We start from the raw sequence: 22,647 nt of genomic DNA on the forward strand, positions 1-22,647 counted from the left end.
AGGTCACGTTAAAATGTCTTACCCAAATGTCATCTTATTGTCTTCTGAAGCGCAAGTCTTTTTATTAGGTTATATTCTATAAGAAAAAGACTCCTACCACAGCAAATTACATTTTTTTTATTTTTTTTATTTGGTGATGGTTAATCAAGAAATGTTAATCAAGAATTTTTTTTTTTTTTTTTTTTTTTTTACCGATCATATCATATACCGAACCATGCCAAAATTGTACCCCTAAAAACTGTGATACAAACCAAACTGTGAGGGATCCGTTCCGTTGCATCCATAATTGCAATTCAAGAATGCTGAGATATGCATATCTAAATGTTGCACAGTTTGGAAACATTCTGAATCCAAACAACATGAGGATTCCAATGAGGTATATGCAAAGGGACTTTTAATTTCAGTCAGCCAGCCCCAGGGCTTCCGGTGAACTGTCATCCCATACAAAATTGCAGCATTAAAGATCTGATTTCCTTAAAAAAAAACTGCAATATTCACTGCCTGGCTGAGATATAAAGAGGGTATAAGACCAAACAAAAAGCACTGCAGTAAATTATATTTTATTTTCCCATGTCTTTAAAAAATGGAAATTTATTTTACCCCAGTATTTTCAATAGAATTTCTGTGCTATAGCCTGCTGCGTTTAAATGGTCTTTCTATATCTTTTTTTGCTTTAACAACCAAATAAATGCTTGAGTCTTAACTGATTGTATTTGAATTAAATTACAACATCAATGCTGTAAAAGGAACCTTATGAAATTGAAAATATTCAAAATGGTCTTTTACCAGAAGTTCTTTGTTGACTAAAAAACACTAGCTGTACATATAGTCCATTCCAAACATCGAAGTCGATTCCTCTGAGAGCCTTTTTCAATTGTAAAAGTGCTGATAGAACTGAACTATTTTATTTTTATTTTATTTTTTGTCCCACATAACACATTCAAACATGAGGAAATTGCTTTACTATAAAAGTCGAGTACACAAATTTAAACTTGTATTTTCACTTTTCGTGACCTTTGCTTGGGTGAGGAACCTGAAACCTAAAATGTTCCAGATTTTAAAAAGATTTGTTCATTTGTTCGGTTTTAATATGGCATGCTCCCAAGGTTTTCACTATAAACGTCTTCCTACCGATTATTAAAAATGTTTGCATAATTTTGGATGAGAAGCACAGAAGAAACTTTTTTTGTGTTTTTGTTTGCTCAATATTTAATGTAAAGTGTGAGATCTTATATTGTTGTGATTGCTGTCGTCTAGGCTATAAATATTGAATCCATTTTAAAAGATGTCAAAAACACACAATGACTGTCAGCCAGTTTTGTGAAAAACACGACAGAGCGGAGTTACAGTAGTTGTAACAGGATTACAAATAAGCCACACACTGTTGGACTCCAATTAACCAAACAAAATAATAGTTCAATTTTCTGTGTAATGTTGGGAACTTTTTACAGTATATGAAAAAAAATTAATAGGAAATAAAAATAAATTTTGTTGCTAACAAAATTTTGTTGCAAATAAATGCATTGTATAATCATGAATAATAATGCAAATAAATAAATGTGTTTATCTAATAGATATTTAAATAAACATGCTGTGTCCTTTTCTCCACTAACTGTAAAACATATAACTTTGAAAAACTCAAATAATATAGCCTTTGCTGGAGCTGGAATATCTAATGTATTTTAGGAGTAGATAATTTTCAGGCTTAGATAAAGTGATGACGTTGTTTTATTTTGCTTTCAGAAAAATCTTATTTGAGATTTATAAAGTCATGCTTTTAAAACACTCCAATATGTTAGGTGGCGATGATCACCTTACGATGTACTGTAACTCGCCATTCCACTAGAGGAAGAAGAAGCAAAAGATCTCAAATGGGGCTTTTATTTTAAAAATTGTCTCCCGGAAGCAATTTCAACCGGGGAAGTTAGATGCCGACAGCCTTGTGTTGAAATAGAGAATCAGCAGTGTATCACAGTTGTATTGACTTCATCATGAGCGATTCTTTGCTTCGCTGGACTGTTGATAAGTTAAAGCATGGGTTTGGATTGGATGCAAGCGATGACATTGTACAGTAAGTACATTAAGAGATGCTAAATACCCCAGAGTCTACACACTGTCACTGCTGTCATATAGAAATGCTGTAAAATATACATTAACTTTACCTGAAAACTAAGATTAAAATTGATAAATAATTTAAAGGCATTCATCTAAAACAAAGGTCCTTCATTAATAAAGCAAATTCTCTTTTAATGCGCTGTTGTGATGCGCTGCAAAGACCCTGTCATAGATTTTGAAATTTTATATAATATAATTTAATGTCATTCTTATATATCGATATTTATATATTATTATATCTTTATTCTATGTTGTTATGTCGGTTTGGGTTAATTTACATTCATAAAATACATTCAAATTCTTAAGTAATACAAGTTTACTGTACTAAATGTACTAATGGTACTGTAATACAATTGTATTATGGAAAGGAACCCGTAAACACCCTGATTGAGGTAAAGTTGGTTTAATATTCACACAATCATTCTTTTTTTTCTTTTCAATAACGTTGCAACTTTGTTATAACCCCTGTGTAGTTAATTACGCTACTTTAAATATTGATTGTAAAGTTGGTTTTATATACGCTCAGTGACAACCTGTGACATGCTCCCTGTATTGTTTACCATGGTACTTTAAAAATTTGATCTGAAATCACATGCAAGTATAACTTCTGAACAACATTAGCACTTTTATTTGACTGTGAACTTACTCTGGTAGTCATTAGCTGCTAATATTATGATTTTACTACTTAAAATTTGAAGAATACTTTTCTAAAATTATATTATTAATGAGAAAATCTGAATGTGTGAATACAAAACCAACTTTACCTTCATTGAATATTGGGTCTGAAATCACATGCAAGTATGACTTCAAAGCAACAGTAACACTATTTAATTGAATGTGAACAATGTTATACTTTGATAGTCATTTACTGCTAATAATATGATTTCAATATTTAGAATTTGCAAATAATACTTTTCTGAAATGTATTAAGTTAAAAGTCTGACTGTGTGAACATAAAACTGACTTTAGCTCAATAACTGCTACATGATTTTGACATTTTGTCCTGCAGTATCATACATATCATCACTACATTACTTTGTTTTATCACACCCATCCAATTATCTTTTTTTTAATCTTATGTAATTGTAGATTTAGTTCAGTGTAAGATATGTTTTTTATTTTAAGGTACATCCTATCCATTGACAATGCCGATGAAATAGTGGAGTATGTTGGAGATCTCTTGCAAGGAACTGAGGGAAACAAGCAAGAGTTTGTGGATGAGCTGGTGCAGAGATGGCAGAGGTGTCAGACGCAAACATCTGATGGTCTGGGGGGAGTCCTCAGGAAAGAGGTGGTCATGGGTAAATATGGACACATCAATGTTTTCATATACAGACAGTATGTTTATAGTTTTTAAATTACAGGTTCAGATTTTAAGTTACAATATTGGTATTAGGGATGTGCATTGAAGTTTTGTAAATAATCTGTGTAAATGGTAGACTTCATTTTTTTCACCATAGATAAAACCCCCAAAAAGGTGTCAACAGTTTTCACTCAGAAATGGACCCTTTTCACATTTACGGGTTTCTCAGTAGCAGAAGTCATCATAGTTCAGGGCTCAGGAAATGGGAGAGTACAACAAATATTTTTTTTAACAATACTATTTGCTTAAATAATAAAATTAAAAATCAATGATGGTGTTATCAAGACTTTCAGATTAAGGAAAAAATAGTGTGAGACTGATAATGGCAGCCAGAAGAGAAAACAATGTTCAATTTACTGTCCTGCCCATACACTCTGCATTTCAAAGTTTTAGGAACAACAAATAATAACTTGACTTCTAGTTGATCATTTTGTATCAGAAGTGGCTTGAAAGGCAAAGGCCTCTAGATTACACTTATTTTACCAAAATACAATTTGATCATGCCTTGATTTTAAATTATTTATTTAGGACAGTAAGGGCTGACTTTGCTTAGATAAAAGTCTTGTCACGTTACATAAATAATGGACAGTATAAAATATAAAGTCATGGTGCAGTGGAAAAATAATTAATATTGTGTATGACTCCCATGAGCTTGGAGGACTGCATCCATACATCTCTGCAATGACTCAATTAACTTATTAATAAAGTCATCTGGAATGGCAAAGAAAGCATTCTTGCAAGACTCCCAGAGTTCATCAAGATTCTTTGCATTCATCTTCAATGCCTCCTCCTTTATCTTACCCCAGACATGCTCAATAATGTTTTTGTCTGGTGACTGGGCTTTCCAATCCTGGAGCACCTTGACCTTCTTTGCTTTCAGGAACTTTGATGAGGAGGCTGCAGTATTAGAAGGAATGCTACTATGCTGAGGAATTTGCCCTCTCCTGTGGTTCTTAATGAAATAGACTGCACAATTGTCTTGATACCTCAGGCTGTTGATGTTGCCATCCACTCTGCAGATCTTTTGCACACCCCCATAATGTAACCCCAAACCATGATTTTTCCTTCACCAAACCTGACTAATTTCTGTGAAAATCTTAAGTCCTTGTGGGTTCCCATAGGTCTTCTGCAGTATTTGTGATGATTGGGATGCAGTTCAACCGATGATTCATTGGAAAAATCTAGCTTCTGCCACTTTTCCAAATGATCAACTAGAAGTCAAGTTATTATTTGTTGCTCTTACAACTGGGACCGACAACAAGACTTTTGTGTACATATAAATGTCCATACTTTTAAAAAAATTAAACATTAAAAACTTTCTAGGATTTAAGATGCTGATGACTGTTAAATGCATCATAATAGTGTTGTGAAGGGTCAATGAAAAAAATGGCAAGTAATATATTGAATTTAACAGGACATTTTAAATACAAAACTTAAGTAGTATTTTCTTGTCAAATGGTCGATTTGTCTTAATCACAAAGAAATAATTTTTATAATCATATTTTCTTTTGGTTGTACTTCTGCTGAACACTAAAGAAAGTACTGTGAAGAATGAGGGTAACCAAGTATGTCCCCCTTTAATCCCAATAGTATAGAAGTAGGTGAATGGATGAATATATATGTTTTTCTTTATGTTTCTGTTAAGATTGTTTTTTATCTATTTAATTGGACTTTGAGTGTGTAATACAAGTTTGAATTGGATTCAAAAATAATGACGGAATTGTTTGGTAAACTATCCTTTTATTCTCTACTCCAAGCTGCAATTCATCTGCCATCATTTTTAGTGTAATACCAACATCTAAAAATCAGCAGTCTGTTAATAAAAAAAAAAGTCTTTACCATTCATTTGTCATTTTCCTTTTCAATGCACAATTCAAACTAATAGATCTTTCACTATTTGGGTTTTATAGCAGTTTACAGCCGTTATTTAGATTTTTTTTTGATCTGTGAATCCTTACCAATATTATTGCAATTGTAAAAATGTGATGAGTGTGAGAATAAGGTCCCGGTGTTCGCGTGGGTTTTCTTCGGGTGCTCTGGTTTCCCCCACAGTCTAAAAACATGCGATATAGGTGGACTGGGTAAGCTAAATTCGCTGTAGTGTATGTGTGTGCGCATGTGAGAGTGTATGGGTGTTTCCCTGTACTGGGTTGCAGCTGGAAGGGCATCCGCTGTGTAAAACATACGCTGGATAAGTTGGGTGTTCATTCCGCCGTGGTGACCCCTGATGAATAAAGGTTCATAAATCACTAAGCTGATGAAAAATGAATGTATGAGAATATGATGAGAAAATATGATGAGTATCAATAAAGAAATATTCTGCTCCAGAGGAACTAGACACAGCTCCTAAAGACACCCAGAAGAAGTCCAAACGAAAGGGAAGAAACAAGCAAGAGATTGTGACCGTCTCACAGGCTGAGCCAGAACCTGTCAGAACTCCCATTGACTTAATGAAGGTACATCAGTTTCTGAAAAATCAAAAACTAAAGTCAACTTGGTGGACAAAATGACACGGTGATTTGTTTGCATTTATCAATAGGCACAAGAGAGCAGCAACTCCAGCTCGGTGAAAAAGAAGAGCAAGTTTGTGAATCTGTATGCTAAAGAGGGAAAAGACAAGCTGGCTGTTCTTCTGCCTGGCCGTCAAGCCTGCGAGTGTCTGGCTCAAAAACACAGACTCATCAACAACTGTCTGAGCTGCGGACGAATCGTGTGTGAGCAGGAGGGCTCTGGCCCCTGTTTGTTCTGCGGCAGTCTGGTGAGCTCGCACTTCTTACTCATCATCAACACTGTTTGTGATATTACTAAACCATTATTTCTGCCAGGCCACTACTTTTCAGATGTTTTCACATGAGATATTGTTGTCAGAATTGTCATTTATTTTCAGTTGGATATACTGTATCTGACTCTGGAGCAGAAAAATAGTTTTGTATGTGACGGCAAGTTTGTTGGAATAGCCAAACATAATAAGTATGAATCAAAATTATTATAAATGATTACAAGTTGTAAATTTCCTATCCTAAATAAATCAGCCTAATTATTGATTAGTAATATGTATTGCTAATAACTTAATTTAGACAACTTTAATGTTCTCAGTATTTAATTTCGTTTTTGAACCATAAGATTTCATATTTTTAAATAGTTTTATTTCAGCCAAATATTCTATCCTAAAGAAAACATACATCAGTGCAAAACCTATTTATTGAGCTTTCAAATTATGTATAATTCTTTATTTCCCAATATTTAGCCTTCTGACTGGTTTTGTGGTCATGCATGGATTGATATGTCAATACAGAACAAAATTTTGTTGCAACATTATAAATATTTGTAATATATCAATCATAAGTTTGGGATCTACATGATTTCTTTATTTAAAGACAAAACAAAGAGATCTTAAAAAAACTAGAATGGTTTTAATGATCATTATGCTTATCAATATATGTGTGTGTATTTCTTCGCAAAACATACACTACCTGACAAAAGTCTTTTGGTCAATCCCAGTTGTAAGAGCATTGGACTCAAGATTCTCACAGAAGTCAGTCAGAAGTAAGTAAGTGTCAAATGATTAACTAGAAGATAAGTTATTATTTGTTGTTCCTTAAACTTGGATAGGCGACAAGACTTTTGTCAGGTAGTGTATTTATCTACTGTATATGGGTGGCTCAGTGGTTAGCACTGTCGCCTCACTGCAAGAAGGTCGCTGGTTAGAATCCTGGCTGAGCCAGTTAGGGATTCTATGTGGAGTTCTCTGCTTTCTTCCCACAGTCCAAAAACATGCAGTAAACTGTCGGTGAATTATTAGCTGTAGGTGAAATTAACCATATTGTATGAGTGCATATGTGAATGTGAGAGTGTATGTGTGTTTCCCAGTACTGGGTTGAGACTGGAAGGGCATCTGCTTTGTAAAACATGTGCCAGAATAGTTGTCAGTTCATTCCGCTGTGGCGACCCCGGATGAATAAAGGACTGAGCCAAAGGAAAATGAATGAATATTTATTCATGCTTGTAGATTGCATATTATATTTTATGCATGATTCACTCCCCTACAGAGTCACCCCAATAAATCTAAAATGATTAGTTCTTTTCGAATAGAGATATTCAAGTCATCTGCTGAAATTGTAGTCACATAGCAATACTTATCTAGAATAAAAAAACATTGCAATTTTAGATTTTTCTTATATTGTGTAGCCCTGATTGAGACTGATGGACAGCTGTGAAAGTAGCCTTCATAATCAAGGTTAAACTTGTTTGCACATCATTCAGGTGTGCACCAATGAGGAGCAAGAGATATTGCAGAGGGACTCCAACAAGAGCCAAAAGCTCCGCAAAAAACTGATGGGAGGTAAGAAATTAAATGATTCCATGCACCTTAACTTGACCTTCGCAGCATTTTTGTGATCAGGGTCGTTTTTTTGTGTGGTCCCAGAGGGAACCGAGCGAGAGTATCTGCCCCACCAAGAGTCCAAGATGAAGGCTGGTCTGGAAAAAGCTGTGAAGCACAAAGATAAGCTACTGGAGTTTGACAAGAACAGGTCAGCCTTTCTAAATACAGTGTTGGTTTAACTGTCAGGATTCATCTAAATAAATACACATTAATGAGTTTAAAGCACAAACAAATATTATTGTTAAAATTATGACCGCTACAGAATTATTAGCCCCCTATTAATAATTTCCCCAAGTTCTGTTTAACAGAAAAAAAAATCAACACATTTTTAAACATTATAGTTTTATAATAACTGATTTCTTTTATCTTTGCCATGATGACAGTACATACTATTTTACAAATTTTTGGTGCAACATGCTTTTATCAAATTAAAAAAATAGCATTTTTATTTAACTTAAACATGAATCATCTACAGTATGTATTCTATGTGTCACACATTCTAAAGTCTCTTAGTTTTATTTGAAGTTATCCTAAATGATATAAAAAAGGCCATTTTAAACATATTTCAAGAGCTACATAATCAGTTGATTGAGACTGATTTCAGAACTAATTTTAGGACAGTTATTGCTCACTGAGCTAAGCAACAAACTGCATATTTGCTAGTTAAGCTGCCAACACCCAAACCATGGGTGCTTTTGCAAGGTGGTAATCTCAAAACCCAAAATATTACTTGAAAATCTTCAAGATTAAACTCTAACAAGTATTTCTACTAAATTTAAACACCTAATATTACTGTTATTCTCAACATTTCTTTCTCTTTATTAAATTAATGTAAAGCTTGCTGAGAACTACAAATTCCCTAACCAGGTAGTTGGACCAACAAAATTCCTTCATGTTGTCTCAACACAAACGCTAAAGTTAACTTGATGGTTTACAAATTTATGTGGACTGAACATAAAAGAAGTAAATTGGCCAAAGAAATTGTGAGAATGGTGTTGTTTTAGCTTATTTTAACAGATAGTTTGAACAAACAGCAGAAATATTTTTTTGAATGTATAATGATCGTTTGTTCTGTAGACAATCAAAAAGAAATGCTTAAAAGGGCTAATAATATTATAAAAATTATTAACTTATTATTACTTAACCTTAAAATGTTTTTAAAAAATGAGTTTATTCTAGCAGAAATAAAACAAATAAGACTTTTTTGAGAAGAAAAAAATATTATAGGAAATACTGTGAAAATTTCCTTGCTTTGTTGAGAACTATTTGATATTGAGACTTCACAGGAGGGCTAATCATTTTGCCTCTAACTGTAGATCTTCCTCTTTCTTTTAGTGTTAAGAGAACACAAGTCTTGGATGATGAATCCGATTATTTTGCTACGGATTCCAACCAGTGGCTTTCTCCAGGAGAGCGGGAGGCATTACGGAAGCGAGAGGAAGAACTCCGAGAGCTTCGACATGCTTCCCGCAAAGACCGCAAAATCACGCTAGACTTTGCAGGTAGACGAGTGCTGGACGAAGGCGAGAATTTGTCGCCATACTATCAAAAGTAAGAACCCATTTCTGTAAATATTTGTTTGTTATTTTGATTTCTAATGCATGGTGGCACGGTGACTCAGTGGTTAGCACTGTCGCCTCACAGCAAGAAGGTCGCTGTTGACTTTTCTTTGTGGAGTTTGCATGTTCTCCCCGTGTTCTTGTGGGTTTCCTTTGGGTGCTCCGGTTTCCCCCACAGTCCACAGACATGCGCTATAGGTGAATTGAATAAACTAAATTGAAATAAGTGAATCTGAGTGTATGAGGTGTTTCTTAGTACTGGGTTGCTGCTGGAAGGGCATCCACTGCGTAAAACATATGCCGCAATAGTTGGTTCATTCCGCTGTAGTGACCCCTGATAAATAAGGGACTAAACTAAAGGAAAATGAATGAATTGATTTGAATTGAATTGAATTGAATGATTTCTGATGGATGCCATGGCCAATTCACACTGCACCGACAGATGATGCAGATGATCAGTGATGAACTCCATTATTATTACCTTTTCAAACTGTGCTATGCATGAAGTCACATTTCATTTATCACATTTGGGTAAATGTAAATTCAGCGGGTTGATGTCCCTGAGAGTATGCAGAATCAAACATTTTAATGGTGAAGAAGCTGTGGGTCTAATCTTTCAGATAAATAGTAATAAAAGCATTGCTATAGATGACAGTCATTATTAGATGATAGTATAGTTTGGAGTGTTGTGTCGAAGGCCCTTTCCACACTGAATACAGGTATTTTCAGAACCATAATCTACATGGTTTGTTGTTCATCGGCACAATAATGCAGCTTCAGGTGACAAGAAACTGCACAAACAGTGTTGATGCATGGCTAGTAAAACTTTGGACTTTTTTCCTTATGGCAATAGCGTGCTTGCTATTTGCTTATTTTACAGGCTTATAATAGGCCAATATGGCTTTATTCTTAAGGTTATTTTACCACTTATTGTGTTTTTTTTTTTTGCCTTTATTGCAATTTTTTGCCTTTAATTTGATAGGACAGTAATTAGACAGAAACAAAGTTGGATAAAGAGAGGTGGGGTTTGGGGGATAGGGAAAGGCTCGAGAGCTGGGATCCAACTTTGGACATACGAAGCTCGGTAATGCTAAATGTCGACCTACTGCCCACGAGGCTATTTTTTTTTGCACCAGCATTTTTTTTGACAGTACATCATTGTACATTTTTACAATTTTGTGTGGACGGGTATTTTTATTTTTATTTCTTTAAACAAATGAGGGAAAAACTCTATTCTACTCTTCTCTAAATATTTATAAAAACTCTACATTAATAAACATTAGTAAGCAGTTTATAACTATAGCTACAAATGCTGTAATCTTGACTTACAACAACATTTATAATAAAGTTAAAGTCCACTATTTAATAATTTGGCAAATAACTTGAATTCTGATATCCATGTGAACACAGTCACTGTCTTTCTCCCGTGTCTGTGTGTCTGTGTGTCTGTGTGTCTGTGTGTGTGTGTGTGTGTGTGTGTGTGTGTGTGTGTGTGTTTGTTTGTTTGTTTGTTTGTTTGTTTGTTTGTTTGTTTGTTTTGCCTCTGTGAAAATCAGCGCTTGCCCAAACCGACACTCCCATTTTTATGCAAGTTTGTACAGACCTTGCCTTTTTCCCCCTTCTCCTACACTCCCCCTAAACACAGCTGGATACGCCCACTTTCCTGACTCTTTCCATTCATACAAAAACGATTTACAGAAGTAAGGGTGCTTAGACAATATTTATAAATAGGCATGACACTTAAGATTTTATAACAGCAATGCATTAGGTTGAATAGTAGTAATACTCAATCAATTTGGACCAAAAGCCAACAGATATATATATTTTTTAACTTATTATTAAATTGCCTCCATGATAAATATACTTTTCACAATGTTAAAGTTGTAAAAAGTGTATAAGTGTATAAAACTAGTGTATAAAGCTAGAGTTTTCTTGTTTTGACACATTAAAGTATGTCGCTAAAAAATAATTATATTAGATTTTTTTTGTGGCAAGCAAAAAAAAATCCATTGGCCCAACCAGGCCAATTATAGAAAATCCTTAGTGTTTAGCTCTGTATGAGTCAAAAATTTCATTCACAATGGTCTTAAAAGGGTCTTAAAGTCTTTTAACTTGATGAAACCTGCAAAAACCCTAATTATGTACAATAATTAAGACATAAAATGAGAAAGTAAAATATAATCAACAAAAATGCAAATGAAAAAGCTTGTTTATTGACTTACTTAGTCCTATCACTTTAAAATAACAACCACTGATACATGTCTCTATATTTAGGCTAATAATCTGTTTTATTTATTTATTTATTTATTTATTTATTTATTTATTTATTTATTTATTTATTTATTTATTTGTGTGTTTGTTTGTTTGTGTGTTTGCTTGTTTGTTTGTGTATGTATGTTTGTACTTTCATTTAAGTTGCCTCTAATTTCTTTAGTTTAAATATCCAAAATGAACCATGATTGCACTTAACATGTTTACAATGATAATAGAGCTTGTTAAGTTTTAATTATCAATGAAATAATTATAATGTTTTATTTTGTTATTTTATCTTCATTTACAATTAGCAGGGTATTTATAGCCACTGTATATCTCTGTCTGTTCGCATCTCGTCTCTTTGTACCCCATGGCGGTGTAGTCGGAAACTGCTGTTCCACCTAAAAACATGTTTTTAATCCTGTAGTCATGCTGCAGCGCCACATACACCGCGGTAATGGCCAATTTGAAGTGTCGCCCACTGTTGCTGTTTAAATTAATTAAATATGACTTGAAGGTGTTAATTAAAATGCACAATCTGTGTAGCATGACAATAACTTTGTGTATGTGTGTGTGTGTGTGTATTAAAGGTTTGACGAGACTGTCAAGGCCATCAACACTGGTTCTTTTGGCCAGAAGGCAAAACATTCAGCTCCTGCTGATCGACAGCACTTCAGAGAGCTCGTCAACCCCAATATTCTACAGTCTGCACCAGAGGTACATGCAAACTCTCAAGTGCATGTAAGATCAGTGCCATTCATATTCGAGAAGTGTTTATGTCTATTGATTCATGTGTGTTTGTGCTGTGTCAGTGGGTTGACGTGGCCAGTAGCAATCCCTCCCGTAAGTCTTCATCAAAGGCAGCGAGCGGTAAAGAGACAAGTGAGCGCAGCCGACTCAGACTGCAGGACAAAGAGCTGCAGGAGATTGCAGACGGCGGCTGGTGTCTCAGCATGCATCAGCCATGGGCTTCACTGCTCGTTAAAGGCATAAAAAGGTACAGTTCACTTGAAGACCCTGTGAGGACTCATAAATGTCCTCTTTATAGGTCTGTCACAATAATCAGTATATCGACATATCACACAACACATGGACATGTTCTCATGTCATCATTTTTTGTAATGCAATATATATCGCCTATACATAACCAATTCCAGCCACATTTTAGCTGATTGCACAGCCTCTCTATCTCCGTATAGTTCCGTATCAGAATGGTTAGGGTTTCACTAGTTCTTTTTGCCTCAGTTATTTTATTTATTTATTTATTTTTTAGAATATAAGTCTTCACATTCTGATTCCAATGCCAAATTATTAAATTGTTAAAATTACTACAATTTGTATATTCTCACGAATAAAATATGTGTTTTTTGGAAGAGTGTACTTGCATTATAATGCTATTATAGTGCTAAAATGGTCTTAAAATTACAATAATATTTTTTTGACCACAATAAGCTTTATATATTTATATCATATATACAGTTGAAGTCAGAATTATTAGCCCCCCTGTATATTTATTTTTTCCTAATTTCTGTTTAACAAAAGAAGATTTTTTTTCAACACATTTCTAAACATAATAGTTTTAATAACTCATTTCTAATAACTGATTTATTTCATCTTTGCCATAATGACAGTAAATAATATTTGACAAGATCTTTTTCACTTCTATACAGCATAAAGTTACATTTATAGGCTTAACTAGGTTAATTAGCTTAATTAGGTTAAACTAGGCAGGTTAGGGTAATTAGGCAAGTTATTGTATAATGATGGTTTGTTCTGTAGATTAGCGAGAAAAAAATAAAGCTTAAAGAGGCTAATAATTTTGTCCCTAAAATGGTTTTTAAACAATTAAAAACAGTTTTTATTATAGCCGAAATAAAACAAATAAGACTCTCACCAGAAGAAAAAGTATTGTCAGACATACTGTGAAAATTTCCTTACTCTGTTAATCCAAATTTTGGCAAATTTTTAAAAAAAGAAAAAAAAAATCAAAGAGAGGCTAATAATTATGACTTCAACTGTATATCATACTACAAAAATAGTTATTGTGGCAGGCCTACATCACTTTACACTTATAATAGCAATATAAACAGTTGTTGACCATTGTGACTTTTCACAAATTGTGTTAAAATGGATCAAATACGTCAAAGGTGTAAAACAACACACAAAACATACAACATTATAGGGTTGTTGCGATACCATTAATTAATCTAACTATACTATACCAGCTGAAGTATCATAATACCAAGTAGTATTGCGATACTGTAATTCATAACTCAAATTATGAAGAAAATTGTCAGAAATACTATGTTTTATGTTATAATAGGCCTACTTGAATGTAATTAAAAATTCCCTCAAGGCCAAAAAGTATTAATTGCACCCCACTTTACCACTTTAGTCTCCAGGTAACAATCCAAACGTAATTCAAAACTTCACTTTGTGAGTTGTTCTTTTAAAGAGATTGTCGCGGTCGCTAATAAATCATATTAACAGGAACAGAACTGAACCGATTCAGATGTGCGCTCGAACTGAAGCATTAGAAAATGTGCAATAGGCTACCATAAAAGGCGCAAATTCTACACAGTTTTACAACCATAAAGGGCTCCACAGACTATTCATATATATTGCTGCACAAACGTGAGCATTTTAGTGACTTTTCCACATGCAAGATTATCTATCGATAAACCATTAATGACGATACCACCATTTACAGTCTCACCACCAGTATAGTGTAGCCATAGTATTGCGATAATACCATAGCACCAGTAAACCGTGCAACTCTGCAACATGAAACAGAAAACAGCAAGCTCAGATAACTATCAAAAGCCTTTTCTAAAAGGTGAACTTGGACGCAAAATTATTAAAGATTATTTTAATAGAGAGAGGTAGACCGTTCCACAATTTGGGGCCCACAATGGAAAAGGTCTGCCTTTTTCTTTAACTTTGATCTTGGAACTTTTAACTGTAATTTCTGACTTGATGACCTTAAACATCTAGCAGATAACAGTCATAAGTTCAGATAGATAAGAAGGTGCCAGACCATTTAAAACCTTAAAAACAAAGAGAACTTTATTCTAAGCAACAGCGTTTTGGACCACTTGTAAACGATTTATATAGGATTGACCAGTACCTATAAAATTGAGTCACAATAGTCACAACGTGAAGATATAAATGCATGTATTACTCTCTCGAATTCAGCAGGGGTTAAAAAACCTTTGACCAGTAATGCTGTCATGTTCACCAGCGATCAAACCACCAGAGGTCGCTGGTAAACACTCACATCCACATGAACTACAAATCTGCTGAAAAATAGACTACAAGAACCAGTCATGCTCCACACACACCACTGGTTCCAGATCCTGGCTGATTGCATACACACAGCTGATGCTGTTCATGTACTGATTACACAAACACATATATACAGCTCACTTTGAAACCTTCATGGCTGAGTCTTGTTCATCTGTATAGTGACATTACAACGCGTTTCCTTGTCTTGTTTTCCTGTGTTTTGACCTTAGCCTCGTTAGCCTTGTTTTTGTCTCAGTCTGCCGCCTGCCTTGCGACCTCTAGCCTGTTATTGGACTACGATTCTGGACTGCCTCTACACATCTGTTTGCACTTGTGTTGACCATTGCTTGCCTGACTCTAAACCTGCACGTGAATCCTACTTCAGTTGTCTCTGTCACTCCCCGTGTTACAAATGTAAACTGAAAAACCATGAGTTTACAACAGCATTAACCTGCTTATCAAATAGCAGGGCAGAGTCACTCCCTGCTCATTGAGGAGGACCCAAAATTATAATCATCACCTGCAGCAGCAATTATATATTTCTGATATTAGTTACTCGCCCTCATGTCGTTCCATTCCACCTTCATTCATCTTAAGAAAACAAATGAAGATATTTTAGAATAAATCTGAGAGCTTTTTGAACCAAAAACATTGTCAAACATTCCATTTGACTTCATTGGTTCAGCTGTAATCATACGAAGCTCCAACGACACATTAGTGTGCTAAAAAGAAACTGTAAAAACAACTTTAGGATTAGGATTAGTATGTGTTTATTATAAACATAATCTGAAATATCTTCATTTGTGTTCTGAAGACGAATTAAGTTCTTAAGTAATTAACAGCAGAATTAACATTTTTGGCTGAATTAATCCTTTAAAATGGCACAATAGCAAATAAATTATAGATTTCAGAATCAGTTTTATTGCCAAGTATACTTCACACACACACAAGGAATTTGTTTTGGCTACAGAAGCTTTCAGTGTACATAAAGTGATAAGTGACAACACAAAATAAATATGAAAAAAGATGATAAAACAGAGATGCCAGTAGTCTCTTTGCATTAGGCATATACAATTACACCACTGTGTTAGGATGATTTCCTGTGTCATGTGATCAAGTGCTAAATTTAAATCTGTTTATGCAGAAAGGAAAGTTAAATGCTTGTTTATAATGTTTGTAAACATTTAGATTCATTCAGATGTTCTGACAGTCTGTTTTACATAATTTTTGAATGAGTTTGTGAAGCAATAAATGACTTGTGAGGCAACATAAACACTAGCATTTTTCTCCCAACACTTAATCGCTGTTGTAGTGCAAATTGCAGTCATTTGAAAAATGTGTTTTTTGAAAATATAAATTAATTAAAGTGCAAAACAGATTCAAATTTAAATTCACCAGTAACTGGATGTGGCACTGATGTGTTAACTCTTGTGTGCTGTTGAGGATGTTTTCATCCACTCGGGGGCGATGTAGAGTCTTAATTTGACCACAGCTTTATCTGTTTCAGTAAATGGAATTGTTTTGGGTGACAAATCCTATTTTGAAAAGTATTTTGGGAAAATGCTTTGGAACTTTTCAAAAACTCAACAATACACTAAAATTTTCTACCTTCGTTATTTGCGTGGCTGTTTTTGCCACATTGACTTCCATTATATACATTATACTTACCTTGTATGAAAAAATTAAAAACAATAAGCACCTCAGCTCTCAGAACATAGTAAACATAGTATTTATGCAGGCACACTATAATTAGCTGTATTTCTCCATAGAACTCCATATTAAAGCAAGAAACAGTTGTGCACAGCCTATCTAAAAGATTAGTGGTGCCAATTGATCATCAACAGTAAAAATGTGACATTTCTTCTTTTTTTTCCTAACAGGAAAAACCACCAACAATAAAGAATGCATGACTATTTGTTGTCATGGTTTTGGAATAAAAATAATGTGGTTCTAATGATAGTCAATGTGGCAAAAACAGCAACTAACATAATATGAGGGTAGTCAATTTGAACAATACAGTACAGTTAATGTAATATAAAGGTTACAGGCGAAGGAACAGAAAACAAAATGCATAATATTATGAAGAGAATAGCTTTTTCTTAAACCATTTAAAGTAATCCATTAACTTCATAACTTCTGCCAAGTTTATTGCCCTTTTACAGATCATTTTGATTGTTTATATAGTGTGTGAGTGTGTATATATAACAGCACTCATCTGAATGTGTTTTTCTCCATTTCTTGTGTTTGTGCAGGGTGGAGGGCAGAACATGGTATACATCCCATAGGGGGCGCCTGTGGATTGCAGCAGCAGCTAACAGACCCACTCCTCAAGAAATTGCAGAGGTAGAGGCCATGTACCGCCACCTTTACAAGCATGGTATGTTTACTAATATACTAAACCTGTTAAACCTAAATAATCCCTTCATGCACATCTGTATATTTTAGCAACTTCACCTAAATTAGTTATTTTGTTCTTCAGAGCCCCAGTTTCCTGCAGAGTATCCCACTGGCTGTTTGCTGGGCTGCGTGAATGTCTCCGATTGTCTTTCTCAGGAGCAATTCAGAGAACAGGTCAGTAACATTTGCTACTCGCCCATACAAATATTCATTTTTCACTTAAAGTCAGTGTCAAATCAAAATTTAATATGTTATTTTGCTGATCTTCAATTAAAGTCTGACCAATTGTTTTAACTCAACTGAGGAGTTACATAGCAGCTTCATATTAATATCCTCTCATCCATTAGTGTGCTATGAGTGAATACTGTGCAACAGAAAGCCCCACACCCTAATCAGTTTTTAGTTGGAAGTACATCAGCATACAGAAATACAAGTCTCAGCCAGTCCCGGTTTATGTAGATTTCAAACCTTTACTTTTCTCTGAGGTTGCTTTTGTAATCATGCATGAAATCTTGTGCTTGAAACAATAATACCACATAGTGATGTGATTGTGTACTGAAGAATTCTGACTATTGTAATCCTCAAATCCTCATTGCCAATAATGCCATTTTAGCCGTTGGTCATGCATTTATTTACTTTTTGATTGTATCTTAACAACTCTTTGCTGTTTGTGTTTTATATAAAATTATATTATTTGCACAAAAATGCTTGACCAGTCGATCTATGTGTCAACTATTTTTTTTTTTATAAATATCTTATGATAAAAGTATTTATTTTTAGGATCTCACTGAGTAAACTTGGTTTTGTGACCTATGCCACAATGTGAAATGGTGACAATATCAATATCTCTTTGTTGTTGTACTTCATGGTCTTGAGGGTGCCGTTAAATAATATAACATACATTGTCTATATATGATCTATCTATCTATCTATCTATCTATCTATCTATCTATCTATCTATCTATCTATCTATCTATCTATCTATCTATCTATCTATCTATCTATCTATCTATCTATCTATCTATCTATCTATCGAAGTTGTAATTATTAGCCCCCCTTTTAATTTTCTTTTTTCTTTTTAAACATTTGCCAAATGATGTTTAACAGAGCAAGGACATTTTCACTGTATGCCTGATAATATCTTTTCTTCTGGATAAAGTATATTTTATTTGTTTTATTTCGGCTAGAATAAAAAAACAAGTATTTAATTTTTTAAAAACATTTTAAGGTCAAAATTATTAGCCCCTTGGCTATTTTTTCCCGGTAGTCTACAGAACAAACCATTATTTAAAAATAACCTACTTAATTACCCTAACCTGTCTAGTTACCCTAATTAACCTAGTTAAGACTTTAAATGTCACTTTAAGCTGTATAATAGTGTCTTGAAAAATATCTAGTAAAATATAATTTATTTATCATCATGGCAAAGATAAAATAAATCAGTTATTAGTGATAAGTTATTAAAACTATTATGTTTATAAACGTGTTGAAAAAATATTCTCTCTGTTAAACAGAAATTGGGGGGAAAAAATCAGGCGACTAATAATTCTGACTTCAACTGTATATGTGAATATACATGTTTTATTTATGAGTAAATACACAGACACAAATAAACACTAATATTTACATTTATTTATACTTGTATCTAATTTGTATTATATATATAATATATATATATTATATTTATATATATATATATATATATATATATATATATATATATATATATATATAGTAGTGCTGTCACACGATTAATCGCATTCAAAGTAAAAGTTCAAATTTACAAAATTTATTTGTACGTACTGTATAAATTTTTGTGTTTATAAATATATGCTTGAGCAGATTATAGAAAATAAATATTATGTAACAGTAAACCTTTATCTTGGACATGATTAATTAATTAATTCAGTTTCTTTTTGGCTTAGTCCCTTTATTAATCTGGGGTTGCCACAGTGGAATGAACCGCCAACTTATCCAGCATATGTTTTATGCAGTGGATGCCATTCCAGCTGTAACCCATCACTGGGTCCATACACACTCATTCACACTAATTATATATATTATTTATATATAAAAACAAACAATATAGTCATGCATACATTTATATATACAAAAATATACACAGTACACACAAATATATTTTGCAAATATGAACATTTATTTAAAAAAGAAGATAGAATAATAATAATAATAATAATAATAACATCTAGTCTTTTTAGTAGAACACTGCTAACACTTATTGACCATGCCAAGAAAACTAAATAAAAGTCAAATAAGTTAAATAATATAATAAAGATGTAATGTCAAAATCAAAGCCTGTGTCATTACACTGAATAACAATTACTCCACCCACGCTTTAACACATGCATTTCACTGCAGTTTCACACAACACCGATAAGGGCTCAAAACACTTTTACATCCATAATGCATGATTTGTAAACAAGTGCAGTTTATTGAGTGAGCAAATGTGTGTGTGTGTTTGTTTTAGCTCATTCTTGTTTAGATCATTTAGATTTAGGGGAAGTTTAGTATATATTTTAAATGCTATTAATCTTTTAGCACCATTCATTCAGTGGACGTTTCATTTCTAAACTACCATGATATGTACTACAAACCACCAAATGAAAGGATAAATAAAAATGAAATTACATATTTCCAGTGAGTCTGGGTTCTGTGACTGCTCTATACAGTATGTGCATCAGATGGATGTCTTGCTGTTTTAGGTTGATGCGAGTTAAAAATAGTACGCGTCTCAGGACCCCTGCTTTCTGTTCCATTTCACCACACTCTGTCTAGCTGTATTTGAATTTAATAACATCTCCTGTGCGTACACCCCCTTAGGCCTTACATGAAGCAACATGATTTAAAAACCATTAAAAAAAGAGATCAGATTGAATGAGTCACACTCAATGCTGTTATACCCACACCTGTGACCACACTTCACTTCAGTTCTATTCTGAAAAATGATATCCACTAGATATTTGTTGCAAGGTCTGGATTCTGAAGCCAAAATAGATATAGTTCACCCACAAATGGAAAAATCTGTCATTATAAACTCATCCTTTACTTGTTCCAAATTTGAGTTGGGTTGGATTGAAGATTTATTGAAGAAACCTATAACCATTTACGTCAGTAGTAGGAATATCTAATACTACTGATAGTTTTCAAAAACGGGTCCTGTGGAGAGACCTGGCAGGCAAATAAAAAATGGGCAGTAATGGCACCTATACTGGCATATCCACAGAAACGCAGCACAAACCGGTTATATTTCCATCTGTTTCAAGCTTTTTTTGGATTTCATATCAACAGAACCGAGATATGATCACAAACTAAATTGTGGGCACCTGCGATTTATATATTGCACTCGCAACCATTTTCAGCCATTTAATACTGTCAAGTCCCTGTCAGAGCTCCAGTTCTTACATCTAACGCTATCTTTTGGATAATTCTCAATTATTTAATTATTAGTGAAGGTGTTATAACATGCGAGTAGGGAGCCAGATCTGCCTAAAAAAATAATGCCTTTACAAAATATAACTCATACCTCCGCAACACAATTCACATTTACAAAATCTAATTTATAAGTCGTGAATGCACATAATTCGCCAAGTCAAAACACAAATTAAAAGTACACAAAACCCAATTCGTTAATTTAAAGCTTGATTCAAAAGCACACAAATTCAATTCATCGATTTAAAACACGATTCAAAAATTTGTTTCGTTTTCAGACGCAAATCAGGTTCTTTGTTAATGGCTTTTGATTTGAGGCACTGATATACTCAACTCCAGTGACAGCACACTGACTGTGCAGTACTTGTCCTGAGAGTGCGTAAACTGGACCGTTAGCATCGTGCCATGACGGTTCAGGAAGAATGTACCATTACACCCTTAATTGCATTACAAAAATGCACAGAATAATGGTCATTTAAGCATTTTTGTTTTGGTTCAGTCTGAAGCCATATGTTCTGTGAACTAAAAATTTGCCACATCTGCCACAAGTTTGAGTTTAGCTTAATACAACACAATTTTTCGTTCACTGAACTTTTGATCTATTAAGTACAGTTGTTTCTCATATCTCAATGTTCAACTCCTCTAACTATAATAACTAAACCATTGTAATGTTTTTTTTTTTTGTGAACAACTGTTTTTATTATTGCAATTTTTGTTCAACACAGAGAATGCAACATATGATTATATTGTAAACAATCCCAAATCCCCATACAGTGAGACTTTTTTTATAATTGCCGAAATGAAAACAAATTAATATAAGAACGAATAAAATGTAGAAGTTAAAGTAAAAATAAAAATAATTATTACATCATGAGATGTTTATTAATCTTTATAATATCAATAAAGAAAAAAAAATGAATATACAATATCACTTCAAATGATATGAAAAGCTAGGGCCACACAATATACAGTATCATTTCAGCATCAATATTGCAATGTGATCATTCGCAATAGTCACATCGCAGGATCTGCAATGTCAAGTTCAGCTTCAGTTTATTCATTACTCTGGTAATTTGAGTGGAATCATAGCTGACCAAGAACTATATTGTTGAGTGAATGTAAAGCTTAATCTTAATAGTGTGTTTTCTAGAATTTCTAACAATAAAAATATATTGCATTTAACTTTTGTACAATGAAGACTATGACATTTTATTCGCTTGCATTTGATAATTCAACTTGGACTCTAATATACAGTTAGACTCACAAAAAAGATTATCTGGCCTATGAAGTCATCCCATTCAATATACAGTTATGAGTTCTTTCCAAATTGAGCTATTTAAGTCACCTGGTTAAATGATTACACTCATATTGAAATAAATATCGCAGAAAAACAAAATATTGCAAGATCAGATTGTTCCAAAATCATATAGCTTTAACTAAACTTGCTAAAGCTGAAAACTCAAATTAAATTATAACATTAATGAGCCTTGAATTCATTTCTGTTTTAAATTAACTAATGTGCAAAAGGTATACAAAAAAAAGATTTTTACAGTAATTTGCTGTAATCATACTGCATGCCTTAATGCCACAATAAAATTCTGAATACAACATATTTCACTGTTAAGTCCTGTAAAGTGGTACTAATGTAATTTTCTCTGAAAAATTACTGTAACGTGAAATTCTGGGAAGTATTTACAGTATATATTGATCTTTGCTGTATTACTCCACATGAATGTATCTCTGTTGAATAACACTCTCCCTCAAATGTAAAAATCAGTGCTCACTGTGCACTTGAACTGAGCAGCACACAGCAGTATTCTGGCATACAGGCACATTCCTCT

General features: G+C 33.5%; 1 protein-coding gene across 1 annotated transcript in view; it reads left to right on the plus strand.

Moving 5' to 3' along the window:
* Positions 1-1,926: 1,926 nt before the first annotated feature.
* The window catches only part of trip4 (thyroid hormone receptor interactor 4), a 145,187-nt gene continuing 124,466 nt past the window's right edge, over positions 1,927-22,647 (plus strand). The window contains exons 1-11 of the mRNA NM_001077575.2: positions 1,927-2,071; positions 3,241-3,416; positions 5,807-5,934; positions 6,018-6,236; positions 7,742-7,820; positions 7,905-8,010; positions 9,198-9,413; positions 12,265-12,391; positions 12,487-12,671; positions 17,212-17,336; positions 17,439-17,530. Of these exons, the coding sequence (NP_001071043.2) occupies positions 1,992-2,071; positions 3,241-3,416; positions 5,807-5,934; positions 6,018-6,236; positions 7,742-7,820; positions 7,905-8,010; positions 9,198-9,413; positions 12,265-12,391; positions 12,487-12,671; positions 17,212-17,336; positions 17,439-17,530 (1,533 nt within the window). The 5' untranslated portion in view covers positions 1,927-1,991. The remainder of the gene's footprint in view (positions 2,072-3,240; positions 3,417-5,806; positions 5,935-6,017; positions 6,237-7,741; positions 7,821-7,904; positions 8,011-9,197; positions 9,414-12,264; positions 12,392-12,486; positions 12,672-17,211; positions 17,337-17,438; positions 17,531-22,647) is intronic.

The sequence above is a fragment of the Danio rerio genome, chromosome 7, assembly GCF_049306965.1.
Source record: "Danio rerio strain Tuebingen ecotype United States chromosome 7, GRCz12tu, whole genome shotgun sequence".
In the NCBI taxonomy this organism is placed as follows: domain Eukaryota; kingdom Metazoa; phylum Chordata; class Actinopteri; order Cypriniformes; family Danionidae; genus Danio; species Danio rerio.